General features: G+C 40.7%; 1 protein-coding gene across 1 annotated transcript in view; it reads left to right on the forward strand.

Moving 5' to 3' along the window:
- LOC122646502 (beta-glucuronosyltransferase GlcAT14B-like) overlaps positions 1–15,930 on the forward strand; it is a 31,843-nt gene extending 15,913 nt beyond the window's left edge. The window contains exons 2-4 of the mRNA XM_043840076.1: positions 12,953–13,028; positions 13,144–13,259; positions 15,321–15,930. Of these exons, the coding sequence (XP_043696011.1) occupies positions 12,953–13,028; positions 13,144–13,259; positions 15,321–15,868 (740 nt within the window). The 3' untranslated portion in view covers positions 15,869–15,930. The remainder of the gene's footprint in view (positions 1–12,952; positions 13,029–13,143; positions 13,260–15,320) is intronic.
- Positions 15,931–17,731: the final 1,801 nt, after the last annotated feature.

A 17,731-nucleotide genomic window follows, 5' to 3' on the forward strand; every position in this document is an offset into this window, starting at 1 on the left:
GGTTTCCTATTCCAAGACTTGACGACATGTTAGACATGCTCACAGTGCTTCCATCTTTTCGAAGATTGACTTAAAGAGCGGATATCATCGATTCGGGTCCGCCCAGGAGATGAGTGGAAGACTACTTTCAAGACAAAGGATGGTCTATATGAATGGAAGGTGATGCTTTCGGTCTCACAAATGCTCCAAGCACCTTCATGCGTGTAATGACACAAGTACGTCGTCCATTCATCGGTAAGTTTCTTGTGGTTTACTTTGATGACATTCTTATCTACGGCCACACCACCAGGAGCATCTCGATCATCTAAAGTAAGTGATGAGAGTGTTACGTATAGAGAAACTCTTCATCAACCTCAAAAAGTTTTCTTTTATGTTACCTAAGGTTATCTTCCTTGGGTTTATTATATCTTCACCGGGTTGAAGCTGATCCGGAGAAAGTGCAAAGCATAGTCGATTGGCCGGTGCCACACACCTTGACAGAGGTTAGGAGTTTCCACGGCCTAGCATCTTTTTATCGGCGTTTTATTCGGAACTTCGGCATCATGGCACCCATTCGAGAGTGCATGAGAGAAAGTAAGGGCAAATTCCGGTGGACACCGGCCGCTACCAAAGCATTTTCCTTGATTAAGCAAAAGATGACCGAGGCACTGTTCTACGGCTCCCAAACTTTGATGTCATATTTGAGGTGCTACTGGATGCATCCCATGTTGGGATTGGAGGAGTTCTCATGCAATCAAATCATCCCATTGCCTTCTCATAGTGAGAAACTCAACGATGCTAAGCGGCGTTATTCTACCTATGATTTGGAGCTTTATGCGGTGATCCAGATTATAAAGCATTGGAGACACTACCTTGTGGGCAAAGAATTTATTCTATACTCGACCACGAGGCCCTTAAGTTTCTCCATTCTCGGCGATCCATAAGCAACCGCCATGCTAAATGGATCGCCTATCTCCAGGAGTTTCATTTCGTTAAGTACAAGGCAGGCAAAGAGAACCAGGTCGCCGATGCGCTAAGTCGGAAAGTTCTCACCCTATCCACCTCTTCTACTCATAGCACAGGCATCGAACATATCGAGATGAGTACACGGTGATGTTGATTTTTCCCCCATTCATACTACATTACAAAGAAGCGAATCGATGCCAAATACTCCCTACGTGATGGATATCTCTTCTTGGGACACGCCTATGTATCCCTAACACATCCTTTGCACACCTCATTAGGGAACTATATGGCGGTGGCATGGGAGGGCATTTTGGCATTAGCAAGACATATCTGCGGTTGCTGATTTGTATTATTGGCCACATCTTGAGCGTGACGTCCAACAGGTGATTCAGCGTTGTCGAGATTGTCGCCTTGCCAAGGGTGATAAGCAAAACACGGGCCTCTACACACCTCTTCCGATTCCTCATGCACCACGGTTACATATCGCATGGATTTCGTTCTCGGCCTCCCATCTACACGGGAGCGTCGCTGACTCTATATTTGTGGTTGTGGACGGGTTTTGAAAATGGCTCATTTCATTCCATGTCGGAAGACATTTGATGCCGATCATCGCCAAGCTCTTCTTGAAAGAGGTCATACGTATTCATGGGCTACCCGAGTCTATTGTTTCGATCGTGATGTCAAATTCACTAGCTATTTTTGGAAGACCTTGTGGATGAAGACCAATACCAAGTGAAGTTCTCCACCGCCTTTCATCCCCAGCAGCGGATGGGCGGATGAAGTGTTAATCGCAGATTTAGGCAATCTCCTCCGATGTCTTGTTCGTGATCATGCGAAAGATTGGCCTTGTCCTCGATATCGCCGAGTTCGCGTACAATAGTTCACATCGTCGGACCACCGGCCGTACTCCATTTGAGATTGTTTTGGGTCCGCAACCCAGCGCCCAAGGACTTGCTTCCTCTTCCTCATGTTCGTGTTAGTGTGGACGCCGATGAGTTCCTCCGCCACATCACCGAGGTCCATACCGACGTTCGCCGACGCATTGCTATTAACAATGAAGGTTACAAGGCGCTGATCGTCATCGCCGATACGTGGAATTCCAACCTGGTGATTTGGTGATGGTTCGTATTTCTCCTGAGCGACTTCCTCCTGGAACCAATCACAAGCTCCACCCTCGCAAAATGGGTCCTTTCAGTGCAACAACGCATTGGGACCAATGCCTATATGCTCGAGCTTCCTCCGTCTATAAAGATTAACAATGTTTTCAACGTGGCCGATCTCACTCTTTATGTCGGCCACCATTCGACGACGACGTGATCGCACATGCTCTTTTCTCCCACAGTTTACCACTCCATCGCGATGTCATTGAGAATGTGCTTGATAACAAGTTTACTACTATGCGGGGTGGTCGCGGTTATTACTCTTTCCTTGTGAAATGGAAGGATCGCACGATAGTGACATGACACGGATTCACGCCGGCGACTTCCGGCGCCTTGATCCCGATCTCTACGAGCGCTACATGTCTTTCACCGACGAATGTTTTTGAGAAGGGGGAGTTGATGTAAACCGGCTGTCTAAAACCAGCCGCAGTGTAGGGATTCTTCCCTACACCGAGCCTAAGTAACCATCGGGTAGGTGTAGGGATGATTCATCCCTACACTAGCAACAATCGTGGGGATTTTTAGTAGTTGTTTTATTTTTATTGAGTTGTAATCTAATTAGGATTCCTAGTGCAAATCGAATCCTAATTAGAAGTCCTAAGTCCTAGTTAGCATTCCTATTTTGAGTCCTAGTCCTAGTTGGCATTCCTATTTCTATTTTGAGTCCTAGTCATAGTTAGGATTTATTTTATGTCGACCTTGAAGGCTATATAATGTAAAGAGCTCCATTGAGCCCCCACGATTTAATGAAGAAGATTATTGCTTTAATGCATTCCTTTGTCTCCGAGATAGGTTGTGAAGGTGAGGCCGAGATAGCCTTCACTAGTTCACGTTTTCTCTCCTTGAGTGCATTCAAGTTTGTCAAGTTTGTTCTTGCCGATTGTGTGAAGGTTCAAAGATTAGTTACTCGGATCTGTTCTCGAGTCAAGGATCCATCCAACACAAGTAAGCTTTCATCCCAATCCCCTAACCCTTCTTCTCCTATCCGTACCATCAAACCCTAACCCTCGTTCATCTAATCCTCCATTACGCCCTAACCGATTGCATTATACCCAAGCAGATTCTGGTTCTGGTTTTAGTTGGATTGACATCCATCTGGAATTACATTACTGCTTCTTGCTACACCAAGTGACAAGATTGCCACCTACAAAACAACAATACCCAGAGATGGACTTGCGATCTGTAAAACCAACCCAATCAGCATCAGTGTATGCCTCTATCCGTAGGTGACTATGAGGAGACAGGAGAATGCTTTTTCCTGGAGCTGACTTTAGGTAGTGAAGGATACAAAGAACAGCCTCCATATGAGAAGAGTAGGGATCATGCATAAATTGATTCATAGTACTCACAGCAACAACAATATCAGGACGTGTGTGAGAGATAAATCAACTTCCCCACTAGTCTTTGGTACCGACCTTTATCAACAGGTTCACCCTCTTTTTCCTTGAGACGAACAGTAGCATCCATAGGAGTATTTGAAGGGTGACATTCTAACAAACCAGTTTTAGCCAAAAAATCTTGGAGATACTTCCTTTGGGAGAGAAAGATTCCTTTTGAGGATCTGACAACCTCAATCCCAAGAAAGTACCGTAGCTTCCCTAGATCTTTACTCTCAAACTCCTGCCCAAGAAAGGTCTTCAACCGGCTGATCTCATCACCATCATTGCCAATAACTACTATGTCATCAACATAGACTATAAGAACAGTGAGTTTTCCACCAACCCTCTTTATAAAGAGAGTGTGATCAGCATTACTCTACTTATAGCCCACAGACATCATGGCTTTGTGGAACTGGCCAAACCATGCTCGAGGTGACTACTTCAGCCCATGAAGTGCACGCTTCAATTTACATACTTTACCTTGGTTTTTGTCACAAGATAACCCTGGAGGAATGCCCATATACTCCTCCTCATTTAGTTCTCCATTTAGGCAAGCATTCTTCTCAACCAACTGTTGCAATTCCCATCCAAGATTGACTGCACAGGATAGCAAAACTCGAACAGTATTCAGTTTTGCAACAAGGGCAAAGGTCTCCTAGTAATCAATGTCGTATGTCTGAGTGAACCCCTTTGCCACGACTCGTGCCTTGTACCAATCCACAGTGCCATTCACCTTCTGTTTCACTGCAAACACGCACTTGCATCCAACAGATCTCTTTCCAGGTGGAAGAATCACAAACTCCCATGTGTTATTTTGTTTTTCCAGGGCTTCCATTTCCTCCATCATTGTTGCCTTCCACTTTCCATCTGATAGAGCTTCCTGCCAATTATTAGGAATACGAACAGAAGAAAGAGAAGAAACAAAAGCACGAAAGGATGGAGAAAGGGAGTCATAAGAAACAACATGGGATATAGGATGCTTGGTGTAAGTCCTGACACCTTTGCGAAGAGCAATAGGTAAATAAGGAGAAGAAACATTACTAGGTGGAGAGGCAGGTTTTGGAACCAAGTTCGGCAATTGAATGGGTACTGGTGCAACAGTGGATTGAATCTGCTTCTATTTCCTTGTATAAGTCTGCACATTAGATTCATTAACCCTCTTCTGAAAGTCACTAATTTTTTTCTGGACTGGAGTCTGGACATGAGTTTGCTCCCTCTGAATAGGAATGTCAACAACATCATCTGTGATGGTCTGAGGTCTCCTCCTATATAGGAACTTCTCCCCCTGAGGCAGGGGAAGGACTAGGAGTCGGAGGAACAGGAACAGACTCATTGTAAACAGACTAGAGGGGAGGTTCTATGGTCAGCACATCTTCATTAACACTCTCCCCCTAAAGAGGTGGGGGCAAATAATAAGAAACAATCTTATGAAAAAAACATCCATACTGACCAATGTACGTCTGACAGGAGGATAATAGCACTTGTACCCCTTCTGGGTAGCAGAGTATCCTAAGAAAATTCAGTGGAGACTACGGGGTTCAAGTTTACCAAGGGACCTAGTATTCCTGGCATAACAAAAGCAGCCAAACACCTTAGGAGGAACAATAAAGGAAGAAGAGCCAAGTAAGAGCTCGACAGGGGACTTAAGTGAAGAACCTGACTGGGCAGCCTATTAATAAAATAGATTGCAGTGAGGACAACATCTCCCCTATAAAAAGAAGGAATATTGCGAGCAAACATAAGTGCCCTAGCTACCTCCAAGAGATGGCGGTTTTTCCTCTTAGCCACACCATTTTGGACTGGAATATCAACACAGCTGGTCTGATGCAAGATCCCATTGGCAGCAAGGTATCTTTGGAACTGACCTTCCATATACTCTGTCCCATTGTCACTTCTCAAGACCTAGAGAGTGGCATTGAATTGGGTTTGAACCATCTTGTGAAAATGTTGAAAACAGGAAAAAACTTCATTTTTGGAGTATAGGAGGTAGACCCAAGTGAACCTGGAATAACACTCTATAAAAGTGACATACCACCAATGACCAGAAAGAGAAGCTTTTCTACTAGGACCCCACACATCAGTATGAACCAAATGAAATAAGGAAGAGGATTTTTTATTAGAAACTGGATAATTTGAACGTGTCTGTTTGGCCAAGACACAAGGCTCACAAAAAAAAGCTTCCTTATTACAACTTTTAACTAATGCTGGAAATAAATGGGATAGAGTTCCTAATGGGGGATGTCCTAGTCTAGAATGCCATTGGTGTTGGTGTAATTTAGAGGAGAAAGATGCAGGGTGACAGAGCCGAGAAGGTAATGCTTGCATAGCAAGAGGGTCTCCATCAAGCAGGTACAGTCCACCATGCACTTTACCCGATCCAATCGTCTTCCCCGAGTCCAGTTCCTGAAAGACACAATAGCTAGGAAAAAATGTCACTCAGATTTTTAGTAATACTACTAATAGAAAGAAGATTAGTAGTGAAATTGGGAATATGCAACACAGAAGACAAGGTAAGAGATGGGGAACAGCTAATGGACCCTTTCCCTGAAATGGATGAGAGGGATCCATTAACTATTTTTACTTTATCCTTGCCAGAAGTAGGGGAATAAGTGTGAAAAAGGCTAGAAGAACTTGTCATGTGATCAGTGGCACCGGAGTCGATAATCCATGGAGTGGAGACAACCAATGCACAATGACCAGCAAAGGAAATACCTGAATGGGCAAAGTGGGAACCTGAGGGATTGGAGTAACCAGCAGCAGATGTAGTAGAGGCAGCAGAGGTCAGTAATATACACCGGAGAGCCTGAAATTCTTCCTTGGAAAAACCATTTTCAGCAGTAGGGGCTGTAGCTACACTTCCAGTGTGATTAGCCTTGTTTTTAGTCTTAGCACGACCACGTTTGGCCTCAAAATCAGCGGGTTTCCTATGCAATTTCCAGCACTGAGCCTTAGTGTGATATGGTTTGTTGCAATATTCACACTTCACAGGCTCTTTTGCTGAAGCAGCAGATTCAGAAGCAGTACTCTCTGAAGTAGGAATAGGGCTGGAGTCTGCAGCAGCCTGTAAAGCTGATCTCTCAACCGTAGGGGTCAACATCATAGCAGCCCGACGTGTTTCTTCACTGTGAACAGAAAAAAAGGTCTCCTCCAATGCGGGGAAAGGAATCCTACCAAGAACTTGCACACGAATGGGATCATAATCAGCATTAAAGCCAACCAAAAAGATCATACACCCAAAATTGGTCCACATAAGTCTGATAGGCAGTGATGTTGGCAGTCGTAGAAGGCTGAAATCGAACATAGTGATCCTGTTGCTGCCATAAGCTTTTGAGGATAGCATAATATTTAGTGACAGACTACTCCTTTTGAGTAGTGTTTTGGAGTGTCTTCTGGATCTCATAAACCTGAGCACCATTACGCAATCGACCACAGGTTGCCTTGACTGTAGTCCATATCTGTGTGACAGTATCAAGGAGAAGGTACTGATTGGAGAGGTCAGGTTGCATAGAATTTAGAACGAAGGACATAACCATAGCATCATTAGCAGTCCATCGATCCTTAGGGTTACCCTCTTTAGTTGGCTGTTTAGAGGTGCCAGCAAGATGGCCAGTAAGTCCTCTGCCAGCCACAGTTAAAGAGAGTGATCTGGCCCACATGAGATAATTGGTTCCATCAAGTTTAATGGCAGCAGCATAGGGGAGGAACTCAGTCCTAGACTGACTATCTTCTCTAGAAGTAGCCGTAGTAACCTCAGAGTCCGACAGAAAAATCAGAAGTAGAAGCTGAATAATAGGGCTAATAACACTTCTGGCAGCAGCAACTTGTGTGAAGAAAAAGGCAGTAGCAAACAGCCCTAACCCAAAAAATCGATAAGGCTCAGGGTTTTGAAGAAAACCCTGAAAGTGGAGATCGATTGGGGCTAGGGGTCTTCAAACAATCTGAAAGTAGGTGATAATAGTGTCAAGTACTCCTTGAAGTAGTGTGAATAAGATCTCCAAAGATCAGCCAAAGCAAAGAGGAGAAAACCCAAAAGTCGATAAAAGTCGGGGTTTTTCAAAACCCTGAAGTGAGATCGATAATGGGTATGGCCTGCAAATAACTTGAAATTTCTGTGATAGTTGCTGTCCAATACTGCTATGAGGGATCTCCAATAGGGAAAATAAGCTTCCAATGCAAAAAAGAGCTCGATATTCAAGAAGGGGAGAACTCCAAAAAATCGCAGAGGCACATGGCAACAGCTATCGATCTTGATATGTGATTAAACCATCGGTTGAAGAGGTTGGATTGAGGGCAGCAGCTAGATCGTATGATCACCTCATAAGTCCTGCCCTAGTGAATGAAGAGAACCAAGGAAAAAAGAAGGGAGAAAGAGAAGATCGAGTAGAAGAGGCTGGAAGAGAAAACACAATGGAGGGGATGGGGTTTTGAAAACCTTGATCAGAGTAGTTGGCTCTGATGCCATGTTAACAAAACAGAAAAATGGGAGAATGCTTGAATGATCGATATGATCAAACAAGCCATATATTTATAATGTGAAGAGTTACATCCTAATGACAATAATACCCCTAGCATAGTCGACATAGCTAGGCAGTACATAAACATAAAAAATAAAGCAGTAAAAAGACCAGAATACCTTGGGGGTATTCTGGTTTACATTATTTAACAACATGCAATAAAAAAAGGTGGAAATGACATCAATTTCAAAATTCAGGATGTTGTTTTGCTAAAATAGTGATGGTATCTTGATCATTGATACTCTTGGCACCCATAAACAACTCCATTCCCATCATAGCTGGATTTTTTCCTTCTGTCATGTCCTACCAAAAAAATGACAAATGGCGGAAGATAGAAAATAAAATTTATAGTAATAATTATTTGAGGGTGGGCCTTGGTGCAACGGTAAAGGTTGCTCGATTGTGACCAAGTGGTCATGGGTTCAAGTCTGGAAACAGCCTCTCTGTGAAAACAGGGGTAAGGCTGCGTACATTGTGACCCTCCCCAGACCCTGCAATGGTGGGAGCCTTGTGCACTAGGTATGCCTTTTTTTTTTAATTATTTGTTCATAAATATTTTACGACAAAACAAACACAGCCCTAAACTAGTTCTGAAATGAGCTACTGGTGTGAAGGTATTCTTTGGATGTCTTCAATTCAGAGGCTGTCAATTACTCAATTGACATTTAAAATTGATTGAGGTAGGAGGTATGCTCATGTCCACCTGGATGAGAGCTAGAATTTCTTTGGTCTAGAATTGTAGGATTATGTAATCCCTCAGGCTCCGTTTGGTTGCAAGGGAAATGGGAAAGGGAAGTGAACGGAAGGGAATTTTTTTTTCCCTTTTAAGTCGTTTGGTTGCGAAGGAAGTAAAGTGAAATTAATTTTACTAAGTTGTTTGGTTGTCTATAAAATTGATGTAAAATCAATGTAAGATTTTTTAAAATTTGTAATCCAACCCATTGTACTAACTTTCACTTATTAAGGCTCTTACTTAATAATTTATGAAAAAAGGAACGCTAACCGGTGCTGTAGTGGTGTGTACCTGCGCCCAGGCACAGTCGCACGAAATGACCGGCACACCCCCTGGAAAGGCGAAAAGGACCAGGGGGTGTACCAGTCATTTCAAACTTTTGTTATATATAACAGAATTTTGATGAATATGAAATAATGTTTGAAAACACATCATAGCTACCCCGTTGAGACCCACACACACTTACACACAAATGTGCATAGGCAATTAGAGAGCGCCTCTGAATTCTAACAATTTGGATGGTTGGGAGAGGGTATCGCACATCAATGGAGGGATATTATCAGACATTCATAAATAGGTGGGCAGACATTTATAGTCATTAACGACCGTAGAAGCAAAATCAAACTGTAAATTTGGGCCTAAAAATTCAAAATGCAAACATTCAACATACCTCTTTTGCATTTTACTACAGCCGGTTGGATTTTTCCTCAATCAACCAAATAGTACATTTTGCTTACCAAAAATAAAAAAACCAGAAATGGCCACAAACAAGACCGGCCTTGCATTTCTGTCAGATTGCAATGTCAAGTTCCTTATTGAAGTTTTCTAGCTACGATGTGAGCACTGCATACAAGGGCAAGGATAGGGTCACCACCATTCCTAGGTAAACATAGTTCTTCCAAAACAGAAAAGCCATTGGCCATGACTTTGGAAGAAACACATCCCATTTTCAATCAAGTAATGGCTCTAGGAAGAGCTTTCTACACCAAGAAGAGAAACACATATAAGAACACTCAGAAAAACTTCAAGCATTCCTCAAAAGAAATCAAAGACCTGCTGGTATCCTGGATGGCAGAGCATGCAATGGCAGTCCAAAAAGAGCTTGATGCAATCAGTGGAACAAGAAGAAATGCAGTGGCAGCAAAGGTCACTCATTCAATGGCTACATTATGGTGATATATATGGGTTTGGGATTATTGAACTTATTTCTCATTATTATATGGATTCTATCGACTTGTATATAGATCCTGGTCAGTCGTGTAATTTTAAGAATCCTTTCCAGATTTGGAGCTACATTACTGCAAGATAAGATTTACTTTGGTTTAGAGGAAAAAATTGATGTTTGATAACTGATCAATCAGAAGTAATTACATCTATAACTGCAGTTCATGGAAACCCCAATCCAGATCCTCTACGGCACAGGCCGTTGGGGCAGACGCACATCTGGATCCATGAAAACCCAGCAAATACTTGGGCTTTAAAAGTTAAAATCTAGGATTTGCAGAGGATTTTAGCTGAAGGTCTAGAATGGATTCCTATAAAAGGTAGGGTGCAGCTAGGTTAGATAGCAAGTTATATAAAGTTGAACAGAACAAATGGGTCTGCCATTTAGTTGAAGTCAGTCCAAGATTTGTTGATGAAAACCTTCGGGTTCAGAATTAGATAAATAAAGGGAGAGGGTTGTCTAAGCAAGCGGCATAGAGGAGCTCACCAATGAGGTGTGTTAAAATGGTATCGTGTATAGGAAGGCAGCAAAATCATTTCATGTGAACAAAGAGATAGACACAAAAGTGCTAGTGTATCCTACCCCAGAGGCTCAGGGATAGAACATCCTCCATATATGCACTGGAATTTTACAGCAGTAAAACTAGACTTCCTCATAAAACATATAACAGGTAGGAGGCAAGGGAATGCTTACAATGCTTCCCCCCAATTGCTTAGAGAAGAATGCAAGAGCTGAGACTCTTACATAAAATTTAAGTTTGGAAACCAAAAACTCCCCCCCCCCCCCCAACTTACCAAAGACTACCCAAATAAATTTAGCCTAAACTAGATAAAACAAAGCTCAAACAAAAAAATGGAAACAATCAATCCAGACTGGAACCAGGAATAAATCAAAACCAAAATCCCAAAATACATATTACAACTCAAAAGAGGAGAAATTCAAATAGAACATAATTGATATCTAAATATTTAATTACTACTTCCAATGCACCTTATGCTATACTAACTGTGCTCTTTGATCTGAAGTGGCCCGCTTCCCAAAGGAGGTCCCATATTGACCACCCTCCCTCCCTCCCCCCCAATAACTAAAATCCAAAAAACTTATTTCTGCAGCAACTTGTTGATCTGAGTCTACATGCCTGAAATTAATTACATCAAATATGAGACTTATCATCTGAAGGCCACAGTAGACGTAGATCACTTCTTACACTGAAAGAGGACTAATAAAACTTGAACATAGAAATTATTTCTCAAACCAAAACTGGTTTACCTCACATTAGGACAATTATGGATGCCACATCATTATACAATGTGTGTGAGAGAGAGAGAGATGCCCAATACTGAAGACATTTGTCAACACTGCTGGATGCTAATGGGTCCTTGCCATTGATTAGTGGCTGTTCTCTGTCTTTAATTTCTACTTTTTGTTCTTTGTTCTGCATCAGATTCATAGAAAACCGATGAGGTTTCTTATCTGGGTATTCTACAGAAGAGGCTCTGTTTGCTAAATTATATGTTCTGCTCCTGCATTTATCAAATAGACTCTAAAGATTAACATCAAAATAAATAAAACCACCAGGAAATTAAATACAAAAGGAGAGAGAACATGCTCATCTGCTCTTATTTTATTCACATTTGTTTATGACCTTTAGTCCTTTTGTTTTCTGATTACTCAGCTATTAGATTTCCTCTGGGTTTTTTTTTTTTTTTTTTTCATTTCTTGTATGAATAAAAAATAAGCTACACTTCGTGTACAAGGCTCATCCCTTTTCCTGGTCATAGCAGGAGAGGGGACAATGCAAATTGGCACTGGCTTATCTGGAGAAATGATTTCAGAAGGTTCTGTTCTTTTTATGCCTGCCAACACAGAGATTATGGTAACCACCATAGATGGAATGCAGCTTTATAGCACTGGAGTGAATAACAAGTTTCTTTCAGAGAATCAAGCGGAAGAAGTACCATTTCTCACATAAAATTGTAACAGGCTTTAGTGCTTTACATGCTTTGTACGGTATATACAGTAAAAGCAAACAACAGGAAACCCAAAGTATGGAACGTGAAAAAGAAGAAGGAAAGGAAAGAGATGACAGTAGTGGGGAAACCTAGGGATTTTTCACTCATTGAAATCGATTTATTCTATTTAGATTCAAATCAGAAAAATACAAATGATCTATTCCTAATTAGAATAGAGTTACTGAACTTATCTTGCTCAGAGCAGATTCCGAGCTTCGTAAAAGGAGAAAACCAGCGCCAGAGAGGTTGGTCTTCCTTGGAGAGCTTTAAGCTTCAGAGAGAGAGAAAGAATCAGGGTCCTTCAGAGAGGTTGATCTTCCTTGGAGAGCTTTAAGCTTCAGAGAGAAAGAATCAGCGCCTCAGAGCTTCTGAGCTTCTCAAAGAAAGAAATAAAGCTGCGAGGAATCGAGAGACATGACTTGAGCTCGGGTTTTAATTTTACTTCCAATTTTGGTCGGGAAATAAAAAATGCAATTTCTATTTGCAAGGGGAATTTATTCTCCATGTAAAATAGATTTCACTGACATCCAAACACTTAAAAAAATTCCCCTTGTAAAATAAATTTCACTTTACCTCAAAAATTGGCATTCCCCTGACAACCAAACAAAGCTTCAATGAAGTTCGTGAGTCTGCCTTTTGGTTTTATTTCTGTTGTGAAGAAGTATTATCTCCATGATGCAACTACCATGGAGTTTCTCTTCTTTGGTGGTGGACGAATTTGGCCTATCTCTTTCTCGTAATTGATTTATAGGTTTTCATTAATTCTTTTGTGATTTTATTGAAATTGTGTCTACTGTAGGTCTTTTGTTTACCAGATATCATCATTGTAAGTTGTTAAAGCTTGGAAGAAGTCCTTAGTTCATAATTTTCTTTCTATTGATTCCCTTTTGATGTATTCCTGAGCTGTAGAATCATCATGCATGGGTGAATTGTTTACATCCATATGCTCGTACGCAAGAAATCTGATCTTATTTTGTTGTGCAGATCTGCTTCATGTTTTCTATAATTTGTCAAGGGATCTTAATTTCATAGAACATACAGAGATTGTTGGGTGGAAACTGTAAGTAGATATGGTAAACAATATGCATGGTCCCTTCAAAATAATTGCTTCTTGTCAACTTGATTGTCAATACTCACCCTGCTCCCTTACATGTCAATCTTATGAACTTATGTAGGAACCACAGAGCAAGACCAATATTTATTGATCCGGGTCTTTACTTATCAAAGAAGTTTGATATTTTTAAGACTAGTCAAAGTCGATCACTTCCAACATCTTTTAAGTTATTTACAGGTGAATTATATTTTGCATACTATCATATAATCCAATTTTCTTGATGGCCAATCCCATGTTCCACTTGATTGAATATTATTGTTCTCATTACAGTAATATAGTTCTTTGACATTTTTTGTTCCTTTTTATTTTTTTTTTATTTATTTATTTTTTTCGGGGGGGGGGGGGGTTCTACTTCCACTAGGATTCGATCCCAGGTACTGGTGACTACCAGCGATTGACCTTACCAGTCGACATGTTTGTTCTGTAAAATGTTCTGTTGAAGTCTCTGCGATGTAGATAACTCACTTAGAGGGCTTATTTTAGTGGAAATAAGCCTTGGGTTGCATTATATGTATTGAGCTTTTGATCCCATGGGTTTACTTTGTTATTGGCCAATTTAACGAGCCTAAAATAGGGGTAGAAAGTAGGAAAATAGAATTTGCTTCATTAGTTTAGTTAGTCCTATTTTGACTCTGTTTTCATTATTATTTCACTTTCCTAGTCAATTTTTTTTTTTGTTGATTTCCTAGTCAATTTAGTATACCTTATTAGTTAAGAATTGGGTTAGACCTTTCTTTTTAGTGTTTAGGTCTATTTTTGAGTCTTCTATATTAGTTTGCAAGGGGGGCCAACATTGTACAAGAATTTGAATGAATAGAAAAGTTTCTTATGAAATGTTGAAATCTTGAGATAGGATAGGTGAGAGGCCTAGGGTGAGAAGCCCATTCCATTCCCCCATCCCCTTCCATCGGTTCTTGATTCCCAACCCTAAATCAGTCTAGTCGATCTCAAGAAGTCCTTCAAGTTTGCTAGAAAATCTCTGCAAGTTGTTCACATCAATCTCTTGGGTATTCTTATCAATTTCAAGTTGCTGCCAAGTTCAAGATCCATTGCCACTGCAAGGATCGATTCCCCATCATTCTTGGAAGGAATCTTGGGTTTCAAAACCCTTAAGTGCTGATCGGTCTTCTTTTCTTTGTACCAGTTGTGATCTTCTGATTTTGAGGTTTCATTCTACAACTTCAAGATCATTCAACTCCAATTGCAGCTGCAACAGGTTATTACTTTGTGGGATTATTTCTTTTTGGTTATCTTTTGAGATCTCATCATTCTTCTTCAACTAATTTTGAGATCCCATTGTTCTCTTGGGAATCCCATTCCTCTCTTTCTTGTTCTTTGGAGATTCTCTATTTGATCCTGCCTGGGATTAAACATATTCTGGTTCTAGTCTTACTTTACTCTGTGAAGCAGATAATATAAAGATACCACCTTGTCAAGTTGGGAGTGTAAGGGTTTTTTTTTAACTATAGACCTTGGTTCAAAGTCTATGTCTTCATTTACTTACATATAAACTACTGAAACCTGACCGGCTTCCTGTTCTCATCTTCATTTATGTTGTGTATATATAATTCCCACCATCCAGTTTGAATATCATTTCAGCTTTGTTTATTAAAGAGGGCCACTTGGATTTTTCCAGTCAAACTAAATTCTATGAAGTTTTCCCTCCCCCTTGCGAAATCAAATTAATTCATCCAATAAAAATCCCTTGTCTCCATTTGCAGGTTTCCTTGTAAAAATTTGGGCTCCAATATTCAAAATGGAATCTACATATAATTTCACACCTAAGGCATTTCTATGGGGTAAAAAGTTTGGTCTAGGAATGCTCCTAAGTCAAAATTTCTCCCTTTCTCCCTTTCTCCATGGATAGTCTAGAAAAACCCAGCTGTTCATGAGAGGGGCCATATGACTGCATTGATATGCTTACACCATATGACTGTATTGATATTCTTACGTATCAGATCTTCTATGTGGACCTATCTATTAAGTAAATTGCTCACATTAGGCAATGAATTGTCTTTTCCAAGTGTAGTACTGTTGTTGGTACTATCATCCATAAAGGAAACAAGAAATATCTGTTTTTCTGTTATGTTCAAGACCATTTGAAATTTATTTTTTTCTGCTACATAGCAAACTGAAATTCAAATTATAGAAAACTTATCTTGCAAATCAAATAGTATTCTGTATTATCTCCATAGACGTTATCAGTGTTTTATTTAACTCACCATTTTCCCTTTACAGGTTCAGCATGGGTAATGCTTTCACGGTCGTTTCTTGAATTTTGCGTATTGGGATGGGACAATTTTCCCCGGATTGTCTTAATGTATTTTACAAATTTCATCTCTTCCCCGGAAAGCTACTTCCACACTGTAATTTGCAACACTGAAGAATTTCAGACCACTGTTGTGAATCATGACCTTCACTACATTGCTTGGGATAATCCTCCAAAGCAGCATCCTCACTACTTAACAATTAAGGATTTCAACAACACAGTTAAAAGTGGAGCTATATTTGCTAGGAAATTTGCGAAGGATGACCCAGTCTTGGACAAGATTGATCAGGAGCTTCTAGGTCGGCCTGAAGGCCAGTTTGTTCCTGGTGCATGGTGCGTTGGAAGCTCTGATGGTGGGGCTGACCCTTGCTCTTTGAGAGGCGATGATTCAGTTTTTAGGCCTGGTCCAGGTGCTGAGAGGTTGCAAGAACTTTTGCAGAAGCTGTTGTCAGAAGATCGTTACAACAACAGTTGTTCATCTCCCAGTATAGAACCAACTAATGTAACTGTACATTAACGCATAAATGAAATGTATATGATTGGTGTAAATTTTCAAAATCTGATACGAAAATGTTGTAACCATTGCCTGCATGCTGCATTACGTGGCATGGTGTTGAGATATCCCATTCATTGTAGTTTCACGTCGGCTCCCAAAAAAAATAAAAATCTGATACGAAAGTATTGTTACCATTGCCTTGTTTAAATTTACAAAATCTGTTCCCGAAAGTTTTTTTTTTTTTTTTTTTTTTTTTTTTTTGGTAAACTGATATTCATTTATTTGAATGTGAGTGACACGCCGCTAATGGCTTACAAAAATCCATTAGCCATGGGGTTGAATCCGGCCATAAAGTCATACATTCTAATGACGAGGCTTTCCTTGTTAAAGAGTGTCAAAGCATTGGACTCTCTAGGAACATAGGAGAACATACAGGACAGCAAGTAGGAGGAGAACTGTTTTATATCCTTGACTAACGGCTGATGGTGAAGGGGAATCATAGCTCTGGGGTCATTGATGTAGGAAATAACACCTTTGTTATCTGATTCGACGATGATGTGAGACTGCTTGACCAATCCCTTCTAACAGCCCTCCACGAATGGCCAAAGCCTTGCCAACTTCAGATTTTGCAAGCAGAATTTCGCCTTTTGAGTTGGGCACAGCCACTCCCACACCAGTTCTTCCTGACTTAGGATCTGTGAAAGCATCACAGTTAACTTTCAGAATATTTGGGGGAGGCACCCAAGGACTAGCAGGAGCAAGATTGTTGTCTAACATCGTGCCATGTGCTGGTGGAGGCTTTTGGGCTTCCTGAAATTCTGTAAAAGCTTTAACAGCTCCATTAATCACCTCTATGGGAGACCAATTTTTAGTGCCAAAGAAAAGCTCATTCCTCCCCTTCCACAGGAACCAAAGGATAAAACTAACCAGCCCCTCCAAGTTTCGATCTTCCTTCTTACCAATCGGGTGGAAATCCTTCCAGGCTCCAATGAAGTCAGAGACTGTAGAACTGTAGAGTACTCATTTTTTTCCACTTTAAGACCCAAAGGGCTTCCAAACCACACAAATTAAGCATAAGGGCAATGGAGAAGAATGTGTTCTAGAGTCTCGGCAGCTTCACCACACCTATTGCAATGCGGATCTTGTCATATGGCGCCTCGCTAAACCATCTCCCATAGGGAGTCCATTGGCACAAGCTCTCCAAAGGAAGGATCTTATCTTTGGGACATTACGGCATGATGTTGAGATATCCCATTCATGTAGTTTCAGGTCGGACCATAAAATAAAAGGGTTAAATACGCATTCCCCGCTAAAATGGATCCATTATTCCTCATGCACCCTTAAGGTTTTGATAATTTTACATGCACCTCTTGAAAATTTCACGTACACCCCTACATTTCAATCTAAAGCCATTTAAGTCCACTCCGTTAATTTTAGGCATTAAATATTAACATGAAGAAGATAATGCACAATTATACCCTTTCTATGGCTTAATTAGGAAAATGCCCATACGTTAAAAAACCAAAAACACAGAAGTAGAAAAAGCAATCCCAATCCCAAATCGCCGTTCTCCCTTTCCCAAATCGCCCTTTCTCCCCTGAATAAGAAGGCTTTGGGTTCGGAGCTGGAGCAGGAACGGGTTTATGTTCGTTGAAGTCAGACCACTCGATTTTCTGTGTTGGAGGAAGAGAAATTTTTAGCGATGGTCGACGAGAAGTAGATCTTGGAGTGTTCGATTTTGTCAATTCGATAGTTTGAGGTTTGGCCTCGCAAAACCATGATAATTAGTGCTGAAAGAGAACATATTGACATCTCTCTCTCTCGCTGTCTTTCTCCATCTGACCTGATTGCAAATCTGTGATATGATTTGATGATATACACATA

The sequence above is a fragment of the Telopea speciosissima genome, chromosome 1, assembly GCF_018873765.1.
Source record: "Telopea speciosissima isolate NSW1024214 ecotype Mountain lineage chromosome 1, Tspe_v1, whole genome shotgun sequence".
Lineage (NCBI taxonomy): Eukaryota > Viridiplantae > Streptophyta > Magnoliopsida > Proteales > Proteaceae > Telopea > Telopea speciosissima.